Source organism: Ammospiza nelsoni, chromosome 10 (assembly GCF_027579445.1).
Source record: "Ammospiza nelsoni isolate bAmmNel1 chromosome 10, bAmmNel1.pri, whole genome shotgun sequence".
Lineage (NCBI taxonomy): Eukaryota > Metazoa > Chordata > Aves > Passeriformes > Passerellidae > Ammospiza > Ammospiza nelsoni.
In genome coordinates, this window is record NC_080642.1 from 14,324,127 (window position 1) to 14,348,425 (window position 24,299).

Genomic DNA, 24,299 nt, shown 5'->3' on the forward strand with positions numbered 1-24,299 from the left:
GCTCTTAGACAGAGCCAAGGGGTTTTCTGCTGCTCAGCCCAGCAGCAGAGGGGCTGAGGGTGCCAGGACAGCTGACCCCAGAGCAGGAGATCTGCAGGAAGGTTTCTCACTCTTGCTCTTGCCTCATTCTCTCCCCATCCCACCAAGGAGAAGGGAGAGAGGCAGTGAGCAGCTGTGAGAGTCTGAGCTGCTGCCTGGGGTTACACTCAACAAGCTCTTAAAAATGTGGCATGAATACTGCAGAAAAATGCAAGCAGAGGAGGAGGATTGTTGATCACTTTCCTTTTACTGGAGGTACAGATTTCCTAAACCAGTGACTTCCAAGTAAAGACTGTTTTAAAATGCATTCCTCACAGAGCACAAGGATGCTGTGTTTCAGCAACTGAACAATTTATTATACGTTATACACAAAAAGTAGATTTGTAAAGGAAACACTCATATCTTTCAGAGCCTCAGGTGCTGCACCAAAGGTAATTTCCATTTCTCAGGCATAGGAACAGACTCTATGTCCAGACAAAAATAATTGGCATGTGTCTTTTTTGCATGCTGCAAACGTGATGATGGACAGCAGAGTCTCTCCTGGTAGTTACCCTGAAGAGTGTTTCATTGCTCTTTTCTGCTGTAATATATAAAATATCTGAAATAAAAGACTTAATTATTGAACACCACAGATGGTGGTGGAAGCCATGGTAAGGAATTTTAAATGGATACAGGCAGAGAAGGAGGAAGAGAGTGGAACCAAAGCAAAGTTTCAATTTAAGGGAAAAATAGAAAACTGTTGGGAAATTTAACTAATTCTTAACAAAATAGGAACTGAAAGAGGAGAGATAATTCACCAACACCTATATTCCAATGAAAAGTATCAAGCATTTTTAGTTCTGTCACTAGCATTTTTTCATGGGTATTCTTCATGGTTTCTGAGTTTCATGCAGAAATTGTTTAATAACACTTGTCAGAAGGCAAAGTTTAATCTTGAAACTTTTATCACTTAAATCTTTGTCACTTAATTTCTGTAAAAGGCTTTTGTCAGAAGCTGTTATTATGGAAAAAAAACATGGGGCCTTTCTTGTGGCTTCAGAAGCTCAAAGCTGTGTTTTATAACTGCATTTACTTTATTAGTACTGTGCTGACATTATCCTTTAGTTGCCTGGCTTAACCAGTTTTGATGTTGCTTTTGTCTTTCAGTTTCCTCTGAAATAGTTCTAACTCTCCTCCTTTCAAAATACTATTTTAAACCCCAAGTTCAGCAGCAGAAATATTCTGTTGGTTAAGAGATTTTCACCAGACTTTGGTTCAGCCCTGATCTCTCATAGCCATGCTGAGGAAATGTGTGCAAAATGCAGATGTGTGCACACAAAGCACCTGCTGCAGGGGGAGCCCAGCAAAGGGGCACTCATGCTCCAGGACACACTCAGCTCTCACTCCACACTCTAATTTCCAGTCTTTCCCAGCTTTCTTGCTTTGCCCTTTGTCTCAGTGAGTGCAGGTCCTGGTTTTACAGCCCTGTGCCTGTCCTTACCAGCAGCTGTGAGAAGGCAGAGAGCCTCAGCCCAGCAATGGCACAGCTGCACCACTGCATTCAGTGCACCACACTGCTAGTGCTGACATGCTTCAAAAACCAACTGGTTCCATGAGACATTTATGCCTCTATTCATCTTCCTTTCCCTTGGACATTGTGCTTTCTCTGTTCATTCCTTCTAAATGAACTTCAAAGGATTAACACTAGACTAGTACTTCCCTGTAGCTATTAAGTAATGTAATTGCAAAATAATTTTATTCTTATAATGCTTTCCACAGCAGTCATTCAATCATTCTGAGCTTTTTGAAGTGTAATATTGAAGTATTTCATAATTTATAAATAATGGGCTATACTGTTTTTTTAGTGGGTAAAGTAGGTGGTAGTGTTCACTTGTTTAGCTTGCAGATTTCTAAAATAAAATTTCATGGAGAGTAGTACAGGTCAATATTTTAGAAAATATTGCATTTCTCTGCCTCAAGATATCCCATGATATATAACACACAATACATGGGCCTGACCCTGGTTGAAAAATGGATGTGATCGAACCAGCAAATCAAAATAAAAATCTGGGATGACTACACAATCATTGTTATACTGGGAACTGGAAATTATAAATTAATGTTATGGTTATTAATCTTATAGCTATATCATCAAGCTGTGACACATGCATGATAAATTGATTCTTATACAGTAGAATCTAATTTGTGCATTTTCTCATTTGCCCTGGAGTATATAATTCCTGACTGCTGAGCAAAGCTGTAATAGCAGAATACTAGAGTAAGGTCAGTGCTAATAGAGATGTTTTCATTTGCAAAGTTCATTACATAGTATTTACTAGTAGACTATGAAAAAAAATCACAAATAATTTAAATTAAACACTTGTTGAAATAAATCAAGAAAGTATATCTTGCATTTATTAATTGCTTTTTATCTTGTTTTATAATTAACAACATTTTCTAAATTTTGAATGATCACTCAGTCTGAGAAAGGTTTCATGATGTACATGGGCATTTAATGGTCATCTCACTTAGACCTTCTCTATCTACAGCTGTTTGAAATGACCAGATACTCAAATAAAAGGAGATTAATTTACCTGCAGAAATACATTTAAGCACATGGGAATTGACCTGTATGTATGTGTTCATTTGGTGCACGCTTCAAAGTCACACAGTGACTCAGTGCAAAGGCATCAAAACTGCAGCCAAGCTCTCTGATTTTTACACAGTAAAGACCTGCATTATGAAGGCAAAAAAGACAATAGACCTTGAAGGAAAAAATTGTTGCAGAGTGTAATTTTTGTTCCTTTACTAATTTTCAGAGCCCTGATCATTATAAAGCAAAAAACTTGTAATAATAAATTACTGCTGCTTCCTCACCTTCAGCAATTCTTGTCTGGACATTTTGTGATGTTTCTGCCTTTGTGACACCTGCCTTCCTATTCAGGGGCTCACAGGAGAGCAGAGTCTATCTATCAGGAAAGCTCTTCCTCCTTTTCCTCCGAAAATAAATAAGCAGCATATTATGAATGAGGTGCCCAGGATGAGTCCAAAGATTGGTTTCTCCCTGGGGCAATTTTGTGCTACTTTTCTATTTAGAACATAGCAAGCATGAATGTCACCAACTTCATTTTCTTTAATACTGCTGACAAAGTGCATTTATCCTCATGCTGTTCACTTCTCCTGTCTGTTTGCTGTGATTTGTCTAAAATCTGTCATCTACCTCATTGCTTTTTTAAAATGCTGTGAGCAGGTCTTGTGCACACTCTCAGAAGGGATCTACCAAAACATTTCTCTCTGCAGTTCTGAGCACTGTGAGCCCAAGGCAGTTTGGGCTTCAGTTCACTGAGCTGACATTATTCTATACAAGGAAGATATTCTGGGCTTTCAGTTCTAAACTGTGTGGCTTTCTTTTCTTTATTCATTAGTAATGTGCAATGCTGTGACATGCAGAGTAGGCAGACTCCTGCCAGGGACGAAGGAGAGGGGATAATTTGGCTTCCAGGTCAAAAGCAAAGAGACCACAACTCTTGTAAGCTCAAGGTCTGCCACTCCCAGGAGCACAGGATGGAATCTAAGCCTAATTAGGAAAACAAGAGATAAGAAAATGGCATTTGCCCAGCTATGCAGAGACAGATGACAACTGAGCTGGTCTGCTGCCAATCCCTTACTGGAGTCAGGGCTTGGGTCTGGCTAATTTAGAGGCTGCTGTAGGCACAGTCTTCTAAGGCAGTAAGAAAAAAAGAGAAATGTGTATGTTTTGGAGAAAATCACATTCTAGCAAAGCATTAAGCTGAGACCAAAGATCAGTTGCATAAAATGTGAATAGTGGAGTCTTATTGCTAGTGCAGCGATTCAGCATAAACAGGGCAAGCACTCTTAGCATGGCCAGAATAAATGCTGTTCTATGTCACCATAGGAGTTCCAGTGGAAATTGATTTCAGCAATTCATTTGGGGTTACAAAAGTACAACACTGAAGCCCAGGTCTCACTTGAAGCAGCCAGGTACAACACCAATGAACAGTCCTCAGATAAGGGCCTAAAAAATCCCCTCAGCTCCATCTTTTGTTGCTATGTGTCACTTCAAAATAAAATCAGCCTCAGATAACTCCAGAGATAAAAGCCTCATGAGCAAAGCACAAACTTTGGTTTGCATTGGTGCAGGTCTGGTGTAAGAAACTTTAAATATTTTCTTTAGTATCAAGAAAATGATTAGTTACACTCCATACCCTCAAACAGCCTGGATAGGGAGGTTGTTGCCCCTGGGTGTGTGGCCCCATTACTGCAGCAACTGGAGGCACTCAGAGTCTCATTTCCTGCCACTCACACATTCAGCTGCAGCCCAGGAGATGCTGTGGAGATTCTGACATAAGCATGACTCCAAAGTAAATGTTATCTGATTTAAATAATTTCTCTTTTACCCAATCCTCATTGTTCCTTTTTCCATGCATTTCCCCACTTCTGATGAAAGACCAGTTCCTGCTCCTTTGCTGAGAGATTTCAGGATGTTGTGCATCTTTAGAGAGGCATCCCAGAAGTTCTGGAAAGATTTTAAGTTGGGATGAAAACTGGTTTGCTCACAGGTCTTTTGAAATGAAGCTACACTTTTTACCTATTCCTTTACTCCCCCAGAAAGTAGCAGCTTGGGGGTTTTCTTTTTCTAAATTCCCTTTATTACCACCAAAAGACCTGACAGCGGGAGAAAAATGTCTGGTTTAATCTCTCAAATTAGCAAATTCTGAGGTTTTGATTATGGCCACTCACTTCAAGTTTTGCATTAAAAGAACATTGCACCTGCTGCTCTTCTCTGATATTCCTTTTTGCATGTTTGTGAAATGGTTTAAAAGAAGATTTTGTCTATTAGTGAGAGCTAATATGGGAGCTATTTTCAGATTAGCACTTGTAAATTAATTCCCACACTATAATTTTGAGGTTCCCACTATCAGGAAAATACTATTAAATTTACAAGTTCCTATATAGTTGCTATATTTTTTATATTACTAGCTTTTGACTCAACAACCATTTCAACTACATATAATTGTAAAAACTAATGTAAGAATAAGTTCTCTAGCTGTATTAACAGTTAACAAATTGTCTCAATTTCTCTGTTAAAAAAATCAAATAAAATGGTAAGGCTTTTATTTCTAAAAAAAAAGAGGTTGATCTGAAGCTGAAAGTTTACTAGTGATAAAAGCATTTTTCTGTGAAATGTCTCATCTTTTATATTAAGAGAAAAATGTCAGTAATCTGTTAATCAACACAATGAGCTGTATTGCACTTAACTTACCTCTTGTTTCAACTCAAAACATTCCCTGCTTACTTTAAGTTAGCATTTTGTTCTGCAATTGTAGCACTGTCTCAGTAATTGCTGATTTTTCCACTAAGTGAAGAGTGACTGAGCTGTCTCCAACAGCCTGAAACTGAGGACAAGTAAAAGGTCCACCTTGCTTTATCTGCCTCCTGCATCTAATGGATATTTTCTGTTTTCAACCCCAGTATTGCCATATCTGCTCTTAGCTGCTTCTCTGTGAAAGCAAGCCCACAAAAACAGCCTCATTCTGTGCCACACTCTGCTCATACAGTACTTTGCTACCAAGCTAACTTCAATTCCAGCTTTTATAGTGCTACAAAGAAATCCAGATTGCCTTTTCCTTGTAACTAAAGAGTTCTGTGTTTGCCTCTTCAGGTACTTCTCTTTCCTTTTCAGTTAGCATGTAATTGATCATTACTCTTAAGTAATCATTTTTATGGATATTCATTACAAACAATTTTCTCCAAGTCTTTTAATGAACTATTCATTGTGAGAGTTGTGGCTGGTACATATTAAGCTTTCAATTGCAGCAATTGGAATATTCCACTGCATTCCCCCAGTCTTCCCTGGAAACAGGGTATCTGGTTTCTACACTTGCATAATTGCATGGTTCAGTTCATTTATTCTTATTGCAAAATCAGATTTAAGCCATTTTATTCTTCATGACACTCTCTTGGTTTTCCTCACTACCCATAATTAACAGTTTCTTAGCAGTCAAAATCAGTTTATAATCACAGCTGAATTTAATAGTCAATTTTTAAAATGCAAGACTTGACATCCTGATGATTAATAGAGAAGAAACTGCATCAGAAACTCTTATCTCCATTTCAGTTACTGAGCCTGGAGCTAGTGATACTTAGCAACATTACTGTTTGCCTGTATTTTTAACTGAAATGTCATTATTTGAGCATCCCAGTGCATATTATTAATGCCTTGAGAATTTTTAAACTCTTCAGATCAGTTCTGCACAATCAAATCCAGTTACTGAGAAAAAAGAATTAGACACATTCATGAGAGCAATTAGACCTCACAAAAATATAAACTTCCTGGAATGTATTTCAGCAGCGACGATCTCACCATACCCCACAATATTTACCATGAAGAAAAGGCTTAGTGTAGCCAGGAAAAGAAAAATCAAAACAGACTTAAAATAAATATAAGAAACAAAGACACACTAAAAGTTCAGTGGAATTTCTCTTGGCTAAAGAGTCAGTGTTCTGCAGAAGCAGTACAGGTAAATTTAAAATATAAAGAGAACTCAGAAGCAAACAAAATGTCTGCAGGGAACAATGATCAGAGTGGACACAAGGAAACCCTGAGCTGTTGTGTAAATAATTATCTGTGCAGACATGCCCCAAGTTTAAGAAAAAGACAGAGCATTTTTCCTCCATGGCCATTTACATATGGCTACTGGTGGACACTGGTTTTGGATTTCTGTTTTCTCCCTATGTGTGTTCCTCCTGCATTATCTGTGTCCAGACCTCACAACCTTATCAGCTTCTTTGATTACACTACTGCACACAGTGATGTTACTCTGTGATTCCAGTGAGTTACAACCAGGACCAAGGCAGTACTGAAAAATATCCCTATAAAACAAATTTGTTACTATTATTCCTGACAATCCTGCTTCCCCTGCAGACCTTCCACAAGCTGTAACTATAACTGTGTCCCCAGTCACTGACCTGCTTGTTGTGGGCAGCACAGCTTGCACCTGCCAGAGCATCCCTTTAAAGCAGTGTGTTGTTGTTCACCTTGACATTGTTACACACTGCTTGTGATAAGATACAATCAGGCACAGACTGGAATGTTTTTACCCTGTTGCAGTCATTCCCTACCAAGTGATCCCAAACCATTTAAAAGTAACCTTTTTTTCCCTTCCCCATTCAGTCCCTGCCAAATTCTTTCAAATAGTCCAAATTCCTACATGTTACAATTAATTTAGTCCTACACTTACAATTACTGTCAGATTATGATTGGATCATACCATGTATTAATTGAAAAAAAAATTCTACAGCCTTTGAATTTCCAAGTATACTACAGTGGAAATGCTATGAAAGCATGATTGGCCTTAGAACATATATCTCAAATTCCTTTTGTTATAAAAAGCTATTAACAGACTAATTTGGTTTTTTTATGCAGCCTTTTGCAAGCCTAAGTAAGAAAACAGAAGCAGCTCTTTTTTTTTTTTTTTTTTAATTCCAGGTATTGTTGCTGTCCTTTTCTGTGGAGTCACACAGGCCCATTACACCTACAACAACCTGTCAGCAGATTCCAAAATGAGAACTAAACAGGTAGGACATGGAAATAAAGGACATCATGTTTTACACTGGTGTAAGGAGTAACAGTCACTGCAATACAGCTGGATGGGATTTCATCAATGTAAAGCAAGAGACTTATGTCTTCATCAGGGGAAGGACTGGAGATTTTGCCAGAAAACAGTAACAATTATCAGGATAAGCAAAAAAAAATAAGAATATAAGAATCTGTTCTTCCCAAGAGACCTGAAATGCCAGACAGGTGTGGAGATAACAGCTTGCACCAATTTCCATGCAAAAATGCTTCAAAATTAAGGAAATCAAAGAGCTCCAGTAAGTAAAATAGAAGTGGTCTGAAAGATTGGATCCCTGTAGATTTCTGCAAAGGGATTGTATAAAATGCAGTCTGGCCCACACATTTAAGCAATGACATTGTTTAATTTCTCTTTCATTAAAAATTGTCATAATTATAAAGATTTTTTTTCTTTCCATTGTGTTGTTTAGAGTTTAGAAATGTGAAATTCGATCATGTGGGGTTTTTTTGAAGAAGTGACTAGTACAATTGTAATTCTTTTTAAAACATGAGGCTGTTCTCAGGTCTATGGCATTGCAATGTTCAAAATACTTTTCAGCATGAGTAATTTTAGACAACCCTGCCACTACCTAGAGCCTGGTAGAAGTAATTTAAATGCAGTTTTCTTCCCTTTTAACACTGACTCATATGTCCCAAAACCCCCAGGCTGTAGGAAATCTATCTCCTAGAATAAAATGGAAACTTATGGCCCAATACTATAATTTTCATGATGCAATCTCATACCTTTTTCAGCAATTCCTTTCTTTTAAGCATTTGAAATTTTACATAGAAAAATTCATCGCTTCTTGCACATCTCAATTTAATCAAAAATCCAATTTTCTATCAAAAACAGCTTGATAGAAAAAAAGTACTGACCACAGTATAAGCTCAACTGTTAGAGTATCACAGATTTTAGATTACAAAAAAGTTTCTGGTCACTACTCCCATAATAAAGTGTTAGCTATTGAACAGTATAAGTCTTTTCAATTGCATTTCTTCATAGCAGGAGAGTCTGATGCTTTCAGAAAGTATTCCAGCAGAGAACCAACCTTCCTCTGATACCTGCATTGAAAGGGAATGACATTGAAATCTACTACAGAATTGTTTCTGTTCTGCAGAAAGGCTGCATTACATATGCCATTACTCCCCTTGCATATAACTTATAATTTGAATTGAAGTTTTTTCAGGGATTCATCTGCATGTTTTAATGATGCATAGCCTCAGAGAGAGACAGAAAAAGCCAAGGTTGGTGGTATTTTTAATTATCAATGAAGCTTTTCAGCAGCAGAATCAACTAATATCTTTTTTAAATGCATCCTAGTTTTGTTCAGGTTTACTCTATTATTCCCTTCTATTCAACAAGAGCAAAACAAAATAGTGAAAATAAACCAAATTTACCCTTGAAGACACAGAAAAGGGATTATGTGTTTCTCTATGGAGCTATGAGTTTTATGCACACCCTCCTATTCTGTTTTTCTCTTGCCCATAAGCCCTTAATCCTCAGCCTCCTTTATGATATGGTTCAAACATTGTTGTTGAATTCCTTTGAATTCTTCTAATTTATTTTCTAATCCAAATATTACCCTTTCATATGCAGCTGATTCAGTGAGACCTGCACTGCCTTTTTCCTTCTCTCTTCAAGCAAATTTAACGAGCCACACACTTGGCATTCTCCTAATCATATATAACTTCAGTGCATCTTCAATGAATATTGTTGCTCAGACACTTGGCTTTGCTCCCAATCTAAGTCATTTTTATTACTCATTACTGGCCAAAATCAAGGGCTTTTCAGTTCTTTTATAGAATTATTCCAAAGCAGTCTCTCTCTTTTGTTACAATATGACAGATCTTTCAGAAAGGAGTGCTGAACTGCAATACACACTGACAAAACAGTGAGTTAAGGCTGAAGCTGAAGCTTACAAAAACTATGGAAATTAGATTTAAAATTGTAAATCAGATTGCAAAATTGTGTTAGCTGTTTTTAAACAAACACTTTTTCTTTACTGCTTTGCATAATTTTCTTTACTTTTTTTACTTGCTTTTAAAATTTTATAGCTTGATGGTAAAATCTGGTATAGAGTTATAGAGGTATTTTTGACCCTGATGCCAAGTTCTGCATTTCCCATAATACATCATCCTTTGCTCTAAGAAGTAAAAAGTTTCTGTTCAGTCACTGATGTAAAATGAGAACTTATCTACATTTCTTAAATGAGAATTTAACAATGTCTATTAAAAAGATCTGTTAAAAGATGCCATGTAATTATTAGTCCCCATGTATCCTTTATTATTCTGTCAATCACTGTTTAAGATTTCATGAAAGAGAAATATTAGATTTCAAGCATCTGAAACTTACAGAATCTGAAACTATAAAGCAACACTAATCTTTTCACAAATAACTGAATTATTTTAACATTCTCATAAGAAAAGTAGATTTAAAAAAATAGTGAAAATGGAGGCTTTAGCTAGTTTTCATTCAATTCAATTATCCCAATTTTCATTTTGTATTTATAAACATTCTGTGTGGTTTTACTGTCATTTTTTAAGATGGGTGATGTTTTATGGAAGTCATTTTAAGTCATCATCAGTGACCTGACAACAGCCATCATGATTTTAACAGTGAGATTGACCCTGCCCTCCATGGCAGCAAGGTTAGCTCTAACACGAGTGCTCCTGAATTTCAGGCACTTAAAGTTTAATTTATCCAATGTATCTTTAGTGAAGGAGAAGATGAAACTGCTGGGATGTGATTGAAAGGTATTTGATTCTGAGCAGCTTTCTCCAGAATTATTTACAGCTATCTCCCCTCACGTTATGCTGCAGCCAGAGAGCTGCTTCTAAATCTTGGGACATCACAGCTCCAATTTTACTTTAGACTTTGGATGTACAGCTGGGCTGGGCTGATTTGCTCTGCTACAAGAAAGTCAGAGGCTGGGCAGGGTGTAGTGAGATAAACAGAAATCCCTGGTTTGTTTAAAGTGGGCAGAGTGTAAATCCCTACAGGTCACCTCTAGAAAAGGATTCATGGATAAGATTGTGTTTTCTACAGGAAGATAAGATTCCTGGCTCTGTTTTTCTCTCTACCCTTTATCACTTTCACTCAAACGCCAAGCTAAGACCAGCACATTTTCCTAGTGGTGGAGTACTGACTAATGGCCATAAATATACTTCTGAGTTGTACCTTTTCTGGTCATGCTCCTTTAACTCTGGGGAACAACTTCCAACAATGAGAGTGGGGCAGGGCAATACTTCTCTTTGGTTAAGCGTGCAAGAGTATCAAGAATTCTCTTTGTAGACAAAATAGTGTCAGCAAGTTACAAATTCTGGAAAGGGAATTCTGAAATGTATCACCTAAGGAAGAAGAGCCAGGGAATTACAAGAAGACAGAGGAAAACATGTCCAGCCAACAAGGGAGCATGTCACACACTGCCCTGCCTGTCTCCATTCATTCCCCAAGCTAAGCCTTGTTCTCATGGTCACCTCTGAAACATATGTGTCTAACTTCTGGTGAAGGTTGCTTTCTCCAATGAGGTGCAGTAGCCTTTCTAATCACATGAGGAGTTAAACAGTTACTCACCTGTGCTGCTGTTCCTGATAGCAAGCCCATTAAGGGAACAAGCTGCCTCAGAGACAGGAGCTCCTGCCCTGATTGTTCAGCTGCACTGGGCGTGCTGTGTGCACAAGATTCCAAGTTAAGATTTCAGTGGCCCTTCACCTCCAAGGTTTAACACAGGCAGGAGAATGAGATAAACATCACTGCTGCTTAACTTGGGAGTAACTCTACCAAGATGCAGTCTCACTCAGGGGCTTAAGCAGGTCAGTTTGTACTGCAGGGCTCAAAGTTCAGCCCCTACTCTGGGGCTTTGCTCACTGATGGACATAGTACTGATTGCTTCAAATTTTAATCTCTGCACTATAAAACAGACATGATTATCTCTGATTAATAAAAGTCATCGCTTTGCAGGGGAGAAGCTAATATTTCCTGGAAATCCCTGAAAAATACATGAAGCTTTCAAAAGGTTCCTAGTATATGTCTTCCAACAAGGACACTGGCTAGGGATCAATCAGCTGATTTCTGGATCAGAAATTAAGCTGCATTCCAAAGACACTTTAGTGTAAAAGGACTGCGGTTTTAAGCATATTAATTTAATTCTAATTAATCACATTAATCCAAACATGTGGAAAAAACATAAAACTTTTTGTAGTTTCTCAAAAACTGCAAATCAAATCTTTATAGTCTCTTGACCCTAATATGTTATAGTCTAGTCTCAATACAGACTTTAGACTTAGAATAACAGAATCATTGAGGTAGGAAAAGATCTCCAAGACCATGAAGTTCAATCATCAACCAAATACTACCATGCCACATCTACTCATTTTTTGAACACTTCCAAGGATGGCATTTCCACCACTTCCCTGGGGAGCTGTTCCATCCATGATTATGGACTCACTTCAGAAGCAAATTAAAACAGTAGAGCAAAAGTATGGCAATAGAGGTATCCAAATCAACTGAAAGGGGAAAAAAATCAATTAATCAAAGGAGTGTTACCTGAATGCCAACAGACAATGTTTACTAAAAAGTGCATTGCAGGACTAAAGGCAGAGAGGTGACTGAAGTCACTGTATCCCAATCAAGCACCATCACTGGGATCTCAAAATTCTACTGCTTTCCTGCTGGCCTATGGATCTTGTAAACCAGTCACAAGCAGACCTACAGCCAGCAGTGCAACAACAAACCTCCTTTCTTCAGATACATAATTCTGTCTTATACGAGTTTCCCATCAGCTGTCTTTAGAGAAGAAAATAAATAATGCACTGCAAATTCTGCTTTAGTAGCAGAATGATGTGTCTGAGTTTGTTGTTAAAAGCACATGCCAGGAGCTGCAGCTACTGCTGTTACCTTTCTGTGAGAGGAGGAGAGCAGCTGGGAGAGGTGACTGCACTACCAACACCCAAACTGCATCTGCTTTGTGAGGGTCCCACTCCAGATATCCAGCACCCATCCCTGGCAGAAGCAGCCCTTTCATTTCACAGGGAGCTGCAGCACAAAATGAAATTGTTTGGTGCCTTTATCTTAAACCTTCCACAGTCACACTGGACATGTGTGTGCCCTGGGGCTTTGGCTCTGCTGTTTGTGTGAATATTTAAGAGATCAAACCAAGAGAGCTGGGCTTGCTGCTATATTACACAGCCTGTATTAATTTATCTCTGGTTAATGCCTACTATTTTCTGTTATCAAAAATTGGACTGTTTATAGATAATGAGTATATACTTCTAGGAAGAAAAGTACATGCGCAAATGTCAGGTTATAATGGCTCTTATAATTCAAATTCAATTTATAAAAAAAAAAAAAAGAGAGTATTTCCAGGCAGAGGAAAACCCTAAATGCCCTAGATTATTAGCAAGGCAGAACTACCACAAAACATAAGGATACACAAGGATAATTCTCATCCTTTTGAAATGAGCAGCCTAATTGACAGCTGTTGTGATTTGTTCCCTCTTCTTAGAGACAAATGACCTTTAAGGCACTGCAAGAGGTCAGTATTTCCAACACAAATGATTGGCAAAGAGAAAGACTGAAAGAAAAGTTATCTCTCAGAAAGGTTACCACCAGTACCAGATTCTAATCTGCCTTTGTGTCTGTGCTGTGCAGGGGGAATCTGTTTTCCCAGCACGCCTCAACCACAGTGCCTGCAGGAAAAATTCATACCAGAATGGGGATTTATTATCTTCCAAGGCATAGAGCTGGCTGTCTGACAGTCCCCTGAGAGCAAACTGGAAATTCTTTTTGGCTAATGCATGGCATTCAGGTCTGGCACTCTTCAATAATGCACGAGAGGTCTTTGCCTAAGGAATCCAGTAAAGTCCAAATTCTTGGTGAGTGTTAAATAGGTTGCATGCATGAAACACATTTTTCCATTTAAGTGGAGACTGAGCATAAAAGTTAGCTCTGATGGCCACTGTCTCATGGTTCCCTTTCTGCAGCTGAACAAAAGAAAGTTCTCTGATTTCCAACCTCCTTGAACTCCTGCAAGTTCAGACTCAAAAGTGATAAAGACTGAGGCTTCAGGCAGCGCTGCCCAGGAAACAGCACAGGTGACCAACTAACAGGGCTCAACAGAAAGGTCTGGAGAAGATACTCCTTTTGATAACAAGAGTCTGAAAATAAAATAGCATTTGGAAAGATTTTGTTGTATTGGAATAGCGTTAGTATAGTTTTGCCCATTTTTTAAACAGTTTTGCTTAAATATTTCAGAAATTAGTAATATTAAGGAAAAACCTTGATCTTGTTTTCTGGTATTTCACCCAGATTTTTTTTTCTTTTTTTTTTTTGAGACAAAGCCTATAGCAAAAATCTTCATTTTGCAGCTGTTGAAAACAATCAGGGAGAACATAGAAATGCCTTTGTAGTTTTTTCTTTTGGAGAGAAGGAAATGACACATACATAAAAGGGTTGTAAGCACAGTTTAAAAAATAATGGTTTATGCAGCATTTATCTTATGGCTATTAGGATCAGATACCTGAAACTGTAGGTAAAATCTGTTTCTAATTTTCATGTAGCTAACCTATATTGGAAACAACACAGGCCAGAGTCTTCTACCCTTCTAAAAGTCCAAAGCTGAGGTCTCTAGACATTGGCTAGCATTACAGCTTAAGCCTTTGTACCCATGGAGCAGCAGCCCCTCATTCTTGCCCTGTGCTCTCCCTCCTGAGCTCCAGCAGTGTCAGATGTGCTGGCTGAGCCCTGTGCTCCTGACTGCAGAGCCAGAGCATCTCTGCAGAGCCCCTGGCTCTGGCACAAACAGCCTGCCCTCGTTCAGCAATTGCCTTCTCCTCTCTAATTGAATATGCACCACATGCAGAGTGCTTGGAATAATTGTTACCTTTAAAATGGATTGCAATTGACAGGAAGTGTACAATGAATTCCAGTCCTCTGCACAGCTATTTTCTGTGTTTAGCAGAAAAAGATGAATGCTGGAGACATGCCAGGTGCATTGTTTGACCAGATGTACCATAAGATCTTATGGAACCCTGTAGAACAGTGTAATGCTATAAAGAAATCTGAAGCTGCTTACTGTATGGGTTTAACGAGAAGAATCATAACAACACAAGAAAATCTTGATTTCTGCAGAAGAAATTATACTACCATGTCTTTCAATCTGAATTTCTTAACAAAATCCCTCATTATCTGACTGATGTTCCTGATTACTTCACCATGCTAAAAGAATGTTAATCTGCAGTCTCTTTACATGTGACTCCCCTTAAATTTATGTGAAAATGCTGTAATTGTTTCCTCTCTTTCAGCTGTGAGCTACATGATGGATGGTAAACAGCTAGAAATCATTGCTATGAGTAACCAATAACAGCAGACTTCATAACTCTGGTGCATCAGTAATTACCTGCATCATTTATGGTTTATATAATAAATTAGCTGCTTTCCTACCCATAATACTGAAAACCCTGGGTGTCCATATACACAAATCTTGTTAGAATATTCACTTCTATACTTCATTCTGTAGTTTCCATTTTCCCTCTTTTTGTACACCTACATTAGAGATTCCTTAAGTGAGAATGTGCAGATGTGCTCTGGCCTCATTAGCTCCCATAAGACATGTGCCCCTTTGTCATCAGCATTTTATGAAGAATATCATATTCTAGTGTCTTAAACACATACACACACAGAGAATAAAGTACTTTGAACCTATGAGGAAGAGAAATTCTCTTGATAAACAAAGAAATAAATATTTTCCTTAATTTTGCTTAAGCACAGAAACTGGAAAATAACACACTGAAATGTAATTCATACCCTGAAGTAACCCAGAACTGTAATGAAGCAGTATTTCTACAGAAAAACTCATCTTGTTGAAAAATTATGTCATTTTTGATGCTGGTAGGCTAAGGAACATAATACCATATGCAAACTAGTTTCCAAATGGTTTCATTAAAGTTTTTACAATCTGTTTAAACATTAAACATTTTCTTTAAATATTAATAAAGATCTTAGATTGTTAAGGTTGTAGTTTACTCTTCCAGCACAGTATCAGATGCCAGCAGTTAGCTAACATATACCAATTGGAATTATAACAGATAGGCCAAAATCACATTGGCATGTAGAGAAAGGTGTAAGGAACTTCCAAAGTGAGACCTGTGTCCTGGCTGCTCTGGAACTGCCCTGGATCACAAATGAGGCTCTCATGTGTCCTGCTCTGTGCAGTGGAGTCAGACTGCTTGGGGCTGTGAGAGCTCCTGCAGAACCAACACAGCTTTACAGAACGCACCAGAGCTTTGAAGAGCAACCTCTGAGACACTTCTCCCTACTTTGGGCAGTTAACACTTATCCCAAGTTTTTAAGTCTTCAGCTATGAAAAAATCCAGCCTTGTGCCCCACTTGTGTGAAGCACATCTAGTTTTGTGAAGAGAATCCTCTCTTTGTATGTAGCCTGTGAAATCAAGCCCATCCTAATTATTGCCACTGATAACAGCAACTGTGGAATGCAGAAAGAGAAAAAGCAAACCAGAATCAATCTAGTCCTGGGTTAGGAGCACATTCTCACATCATCAATATGTACTGCTGAAACAGAGCAGGGAGCACTTTTACATCTCATACTTAGAACAAATATGGTTAACTTTAGTTTGAAGAATAACTTCTGCAATCTCGTGTTTTGTAAAAGATGATATTTACAACAATTCCCTCAAACATAATCAGTCAGAACTCCCTCGTCTGAGAATTTGTGATGAGGATAAAAAATAGAGGTAGGATTCTTCTTTTAAGTCTTCCTTAATTTTTCATACAGGAAAACTAATTTAGTAGAATTTTATATAATGAACCAAAGTCCTTTGATTTCAATGACATTTGGCTTATGCTATAAATGAGCAAGTTCTAAATATATCTAATGACAACAGAGTTAGAAACACTCAGCCTCTTACTTAAAATATACTTATGTCCCAATGGGATTGATTTTCTCTAGTTTGGAAACACTGACACTTCATGTTATTGTGTTAGATGATTTTAATACAAGATTTATAACTAAATTCTTCAGTTATGGAACAAATCTCTAGGAAAAAATCTGTCTGGTATGTATTTCTGTGCACAGTACATTATACTGCTAAATTGGAATATAGTAAAATTGTTCAGCACATAGGTCAAAATAGGTTTTAATGTTGAGGGTATTCATAATAGGTACTTTAATTAGAACCCTGTGTTGCCTTACACTTGCATGAGTATGTGTCACCAGGTTCATAATTGCTCTTCCTGAGAGGGCTGTGTTTGGAAACACAATTAAGATGCTATTTCTGGCCTGGCTGGGGAGGCTACACTGGGATCTCTGCAGAGCATCCAGCACTGGGATCTCTGCAGAGCATCCGGCGTTCTGCTGCAGATGGAGCTGACTTCACCCAAAGCAGTCTGAGGGCTTTGGGAGCTTTGCTACTTTTTGCTTGATATTTTTTTCAACAGCAATGCTTTTCCTGCCCAGAAGCCCTGGGGCAATGGAGCCCTTAAGGAATCTGAGCTGTTGTGTGACTCCTAACAGCACCAAACTGCTGCTGGCAAAGATCCATTCTTGCAGTCTGTTTCTCCTTTTTAACTTACATGATTTTTACATGAATGCTGATTCCTCACAATTTTCTTTCAAGGGTTGTTATCTGCAAAGTTCCCTATCAGCTGTGAGAACTTCACAAAGGCTTTGGTCAAAACTTTTAGAAGTATGTTGGTAACAATAGAATTCTCACACAAGAAGCTGCAAGAAGAAAATAAATACATGTAAATAAGGCATTATAATAGTCTAAAGGCCTTGCCAGCATCCTGTCTTTTTAGTGACTGCACAGCTGTGTTTCCATTGCACAATTAATGGCGTTCCTACCTTCCAAAGAGACATTTGTACCAAATGGTAGCACAGTGCAAGACATACCCAACAGCTGACAATAGCTCATCTCTTCCTCATGACACCGGCTGTGCACATAATTAAGGGCTAAAATGCCCTTTGTCAAAAGTTTTCAGACTAAATGTCTAAATCATGACTAGGATTCAAATATGTCCCTATCTTTGCACATATTTTGGTACCTATATACTTTCATTAACCTACAATAATGAACTGGGGTACAAGTTGGAGGATCTTTTTCAAGCTTTTGACTTTTAATTCAGCTTCAGTCACACAAATTAAAGGAGGGATTGACCATTTTATGGCTCCAGAGAACCTGAGAAGAGTAAGGAGTGTTTGAAAATTCCAAACAGACAATCAGCACCCTCAGAAGCACACACTCATGTAGTAATTACAATTTTTCTTGTAAAAGCATTTTTCTGAGCTGCCCAATGATATGTCCCTAGTACACTCACCACCTGCTTTCCCACAGAATCTTACAGAAGGTATTTTAATCATTTCACTACACATTCTTAATTTTATGTAAAATAGTCACCTGAGCTCTCAGATTTAAGTATAGTTGAAGATGTATCTTAGTGTAGCAATTTTAATTTCTGCTTGTTTTACTATTTTTCTTTTCCCCTTTGTTCATGTCAGTAAAACATCACCAGTGAGACCATAATTAATTTAGTAGACCTGAAAACACTGGAAATCTTTGCAATACTTTTTCCAACAGTTCAGCATCTTCTGTTTCAGCTGAAGTCAAATTATGTCTCATTTATCACATCTCCATGGAGCACTCTAGATTACAGCTTTAAGTGTAAAGGAGTGTTAGATGAGAAAAGCCACGTACTCTAATACTTAGGGGAAAAGTGTGACACACAGAGCATAGCTGCTATTCACATTTCTCAGACTTCTTGTTCAAATTGCATCTCAATTCCTGAATAGCAGCCTACAACAGAAGGCAGACAAGCTGTTTAAAGATGACTCTAGAAATGAAACAAAAGAATTCCCCAAATTCCCACATACAGACATATAAGAGCAGATCAGTGAACATAGTAATTCAGTATCCTGCTTCAGATACTGATATTAGAATTGCAGACTAATTGCAAATAATTCTGCCCAATGTAACTCCAGAGTGGCATTCTGCCAAGGTAATGTAGTTAAAAGGTGACTCATCAATAATAGGTCTTAAAGAAAAGTAAAAGGATCTTAATATCATGAGAAAATCATACTATTCAACACTGTTCAGATCAAGAGCAATTCTCAGCATGAGGATGCTCTGCCTGGGTTAGAAACTGGTAATGCCTTGTGTCCATTCTCAGCTTCTATAAACAAAGCAGTGTAAATATGGGAAACCCTGAACAAGTAAATGTTGCACAGAAGCTAGACAAGTTATTTAGTAAAAACTCTTTTCTCTTAAATTAGGCCCCGAGTAAAGAAAACAACAATACAGCATCAGAAAATTACATGTGAACACTGATATTGCTGTCTGGTTTAGGTAAAATAGAGTAATTCCTATTTTATAGTTCTATAGTTTATTGTTCCACAGAATTAGTTTTACAAACTTGGAAGGGAAACATTACTATTGGTAGGTAGGAGCTGCAATATCACGTCAATAGAACCGATGCAAAGAGAGCAAGTATTTGTTCTGTAGTGTCAGATTGGCAGTGAAATCTGATAGTCATGAAGAAAAGACCCACAGACTTTATAAGAACCTTTTGCTTTTAGTCCTGATAGGTTAAAGGCCCCCATATAAGTCACTAACTCCTAAATATCAAAGACTAACTGAATTTCTTTCCAACATCCAAAACTTGGCAAGAAAGGAAACTGTTTTTAAGGACACACTTCAATAATTAGTATTAGAGTATATTTCCTCTCAGTAAATTGAAATAGAATAAATTGCATTTTCCCTTGTTAGAAATTGAATTGCTTGCAAGAGGTTAGGACTCTGGTGGCAGATCACAGAAAAAATAAAAGCACACTTGAGAGGAATGAAAGGGAAAGATGAGATTGATTTTGTGCTTTAATTTTGAATTATCAGCAGCAGTTCCTCTAATTCTAATAAAAAAGCAGAGATGCAAATGATCTATTAGGTCATTGCCATTTTAAAGACAACTATATTAAATTGACAACATTCCTATTTTTCTTTGATCAGAAGAAGAAGAGTCATGTCTTAAAGCAGCTAAGTCTCCTTTGCTACTGGAAGTTTGCTTTCTCAAAGCCACCACTTGTTTCTTTCTTTTGCTTATTTTTTTAACCATTATTCCACATAGCTCTTAATGCTCTGTTTATGTCCCCACTTCCACATGATCATGGATTTGCCATCCCAGGAAGAACATTCCAAGAAAGTATCATTTGAACTGTTCAGAATATATCCTTGAGCTTCATTTTCAGTGATTTTATTATTATCTGGCAGGTTTTTATTCTTTTTCTTCTACAAAGAGCTATTTCAGCTTCATAAGAGTACTTATTTAATCCTGGATAGCACAAGCTGTTAACAGTCTCTTCATTTTCCATTACCATCGTTACCTCTACCAGGGAATGGAAGAGGCATCAAGGTTCACAAAAATGTCCAAATTCAGCCTGAACACAGTTATTCCAGTACTACCACTTTTTTCTGGCCAGTTCTTTATATCCCATCAAACAATTTTCCAGCTGCACTCTATTGTGCCCCATCTGGAGCAGAACCCTTCCTTAATCCCTGCAGAAACCAGTCCTGCTAAAATAAACTCAGCGAGTTTGAACTGCAGGAATCCCTGAGCACATAATCTTGAGACAACAGAGCACTGGGTCACTCCTTCCTTTGTGCCTGCAACATCTCAGTCCAGGAATTTAAGATAAATAAGCACTTTGGAACTGGTTGTTTCTAGTTTGTGAACCAAAGAAGAACTTGGCTGAGAAGCTGTAGGAACAGGCCCATCACCTCTCTCTTTTGGTGGCAGCTTCCATTCAGGGGTCATTCTGGGGTTATTTTTAGGTACCATTTAAGGTGCTGTACAGTAGCAAAAGTTGGTTGTGCTGCATGAAAAGGAGATACTGGAACACGTTTGGGAAAAAAAAAAAAAAAACAACTTTGCAGAAATCCCCTTTTCTAAGCAACTTAACAAGACTAATGATCCAGAGCTAGATCCAAATTTGATTGAAGACAGCATTTAATTTAAATACCAAATTCTTATTGGCTGCCTAATTTTCAACATTTTTGCTTTAAACTTCTTTTTTTAAGCAAAGTCATTCAAGACCTATGATAATTTTAACAGTAGGATTTGCCTTTATATCTGAGGCCAACAGTTTTGCTTTGCTGTTGGTGGTCAGAAGTGTATTCTGTGCCAGAAGTTTGTCCAGCTTCTCCCAAGCTGAACTTTGGTGATGGTGAGTAGATTATGCCAGAAAGAGTAAGCCATACCATGGAAATGCAAAATATTGCTGGCCTTTCCTTCCCCTTGGTGCTACTGGTTTTTTTCAGATCTTTTCCCTTTCCTAGTTCTTCCTCAGGCCTTATGAATCCCTTAAACCTCTCAGATCTATAGGGAAATAGAAAGTTATTGTGTGTCTTCCAGAAATCTGTTGGGCTGAAATTCATTTAATTCAGTAGCAAAGTCTACTGATAAAAAAGACCAGAATTTTTCCCAGGATATTGAAGATCCTGTAAGAATTTCTCTCTGCTAGTGTGTTTGCAAGTTGAGAGTCAGATATGCTTGCATATCAAAATGAACACCATAAACAAGTTTATATTCTATCATGAATTTGAGTTACTTTTGCTGATTCTTTCATCTAAGCATATTCAGAAATGAGCATTATATCATTATGCTGTGAGCATTCATTATAGCTGTATAAGTTTTCAAGAAAAATGTTCAAATCCAAATCTCTTCCCAATTTTGAAACTTCTAATCTGAAGAGAAATAAAATAAAGCAATTATGCTATAATAAAGGTTTCTATGATCTCAGGAAAATTATAGTAACTTGAATTCTCACTGCATTTTAATTCAAAAGAGTTAAGGAAAAGTAATTCTCATCAATTATTAATTTATCAATATCCCTGACTTCATGGAGTATTTTGAAATCTGTGATATATTTAAATAGAAATTTTAAATTATTGAAAGATAATAAATTTTACAACCATCACTTAACACTGGATTCTTGGGGTTTTAGCAGCTCTGCCACCCTTAGATCTCTGTAAAAGTTATATTCAATTTTACATCCTAGCTTCCTAGCTGCTGTTGGAGTATGGAAACTCCCTGTTTTGATGCAGGAATATATCCCTGTAGGGTGCATCCCCCAGAGAGGTGGCATTTCCCATGGTTTTGGCTAAATCAGTGCAGCTGCAGAAGGCCTGCAGGTACCTGCAAGAGGTGGATGACATTCCTTCAGCAGATATTAAATCAAGTGAACGAATGCAATATTGCCATCACTGATTAAAATTCAGTCAATTTTGCTGGAAGGAATTTGAGGATGTAATTCAGCCTCTACCCAATAGCTCTGTACTAATGTTGTTCCCTCATGAGGAAGGAATACTGTTTGCCATTCTGCTTTTACCCAGTCCTGAAATACTAACTTTATTCTCTTGAGATGAGAAGTGTTCCTTAAAATATCAGTATTTGAAAAATCTTACATTTTCCATCTCCCCAGCCACAAGAGGACTGTGGCAATGATTATGTTCATTTTCTCCTTTTGATGCTCCTTTAAGGAATTCTATTTTCATTGCAGGTAAGATTGGTACTTTGTGTGTTCCATCTTCCAGGTGCATTAGTTACTTACCTAGAAAATCTCTCTAACACTCAGTGAAAATATAAGTGGTTCTAGAAAATAAATTGAGTACCAAAAGCCACTCCGGCATAGATTATACCTCTAATTGGCTGGAACTTAACTGTGGAGGAGGAGGAAAGGATGGAGAGGAAAAAAGATCATGCTCTCCTTATCTCACTGAAAAGTTAAAACTAATGCAGTCTTTATATCATATCAATTTTTTCACTTGAGTTAAAATAAAACATTGATCTAAGATAAACTCAGTGGCTACAGCAAGGCTTAACATACAGGTTGCTTCCTTCCTCTGCCAATGAGAACTGAACTGCAAGGGGCATTTTCTAGAATGATGTCCCAGGTTAAAAAAGAATTTTCTAATTTTTAATCTCCCTTAGAATTTTCAACAGCTGAGAGTAATAGAAAAGCAAAGCATATTTCATGAATGATGTGTTTTTAAATACATAAATATTATGTCAATTTTACTATAAATCTTTACTAATAACCACTACTTACAGAGGAAATTACCAAAGCAAAGCAAATACTATTCTCAGTAATTCACTGAGCTAAACACCTAAACCAAGTGCCTGGATTAGTTCTGAACTGGTGTTCTTGTAATTAATGCTCTACTCTGCAATGTGCTGGCATTGGTGATTTATTACAGGTCTTACATTAAAAGTATAACCAGATTTATAGACTTTGTGGAGAGTTAGAAATGCCACATTACAAATGAGGGGGTTTAGTTTTATAACAAAAAAATGTCTTATTGCTATGTTAAAATGGTTTTCTGGTAGCCCTGGGAAAACTAATAGTGGTGTATAAGCACTTTATGGCAATTTCATTTAGAGTAGAAAGAGGTTGGTAGTCTGTGGGTGACAAGGGAAGGAAATTTATGGTTATGGAGAAAATACTTCCAAACACTCGGAATCCAGGACTTTAATCCTAAATTTTCCTTCCCACAAAAGTAATCCCACTTGCAAGTACATATATTCAAAATATTGAGAATTTTTGAGTGGCATTTAAGCAGCCCCTGGGCCACAGCATGGCCCTGGCTCGTGGCCCCTCAGACAGGAGAGGATGTCACCCACATCCTACTGTGTATGGTGCCACTCCTTGGGGCATCCCGGGGTTTTTAAATTCCAGCTGAAATCTATTGATCCTATTTTTCTACTTCTCATCCAAAGGTCTTGACATCTCCTCTTTAAAATAACTCCAGAAACATCTGACTGAGAGGCATCTGACTGAAATTTGGGAAAAAAGCTCCTATGGATGCTGTTTCTTGACGTGGTTTTCAGAAGATCTCTTTAGAATAAATTGTTTTGCTCTGAAGGGGTTCGTGCTGCACAGCACTGACAGTAAAGTGCTAAATGGAATCTCTCCATGGGCTCTGTATCACTGTTGAACAAAACACAGAAGCTGAGCACTAAATAAAACACTACTCTTAAATACACTAATAAAAGTAAAGCCAAGAGAACAGTGGGTCATTTTTATGCTATATCAGCAAATGTCACGTTCCAGGAAACAGCATTCAGATATCACTCCTTTTATGACGATAACTAGTTCTGAAGCAGTTGTTTTATTTAATTCTTTCTAACTCGTGAGAAATTTGACTAAGTTACAGTCAGTGAATAAATGTCTCATACGAGTGAGTGACAGACTTTTTAAAAAGAGAGCAAACTATGTACAGAACACAGAAGATTCTGAATTAAGCTAACAAGCTACTTTTACCATTTTAAGGAGCTGAAGCTTTGATAATAGACCATATCATGGTTGTGCCTGGAATAGGAAGGAGTGGAGCCTGCTCTAATTTAGCTATTGAAATAACACCTGGATTTTTGCAACACAAAGGAAGAAAAGTAGTCTGGATTTAATCTTCTAGCAAGCAAGCAGTGATAGTCAAAGATCAAAATACAGACAAACTAGAGATAAGAGCGGGAAAACCAGCACAGTTCAGCAAAAATACATATTAAAAACCAAAAAATCTCACAGAAACAAAAAAAATATTTAGGTTATATTTGCTCAGGGGGTAGAAAAAAGGTTTATGTCCT

At 37.6% G+C, this 24,299-nt stretch overlaps 1 protein-coding gene across 1 annotated transcript in view; it reads left to right on the forward strand.

Annotated features, from left to right (window-relative positions):
* SLC9A9 (solute carrier family 9 member A9) overlaps positions 1-24,299 on the forward strand; it is a 174,835-nt gene that overhangs the window by 72,496 nt on the left and 78,040 nt on the right. The window contains exon 9 of the mRNA XM_059479635.1: positions 7,529-7,617. Coding sequence (XP_059335618.1) covers positions 7,529-7,617 — 89 coding nt within the window. The remainder of the gene's footprint in view (positions 1-7,528; positions 7,618-24,299) is intronic.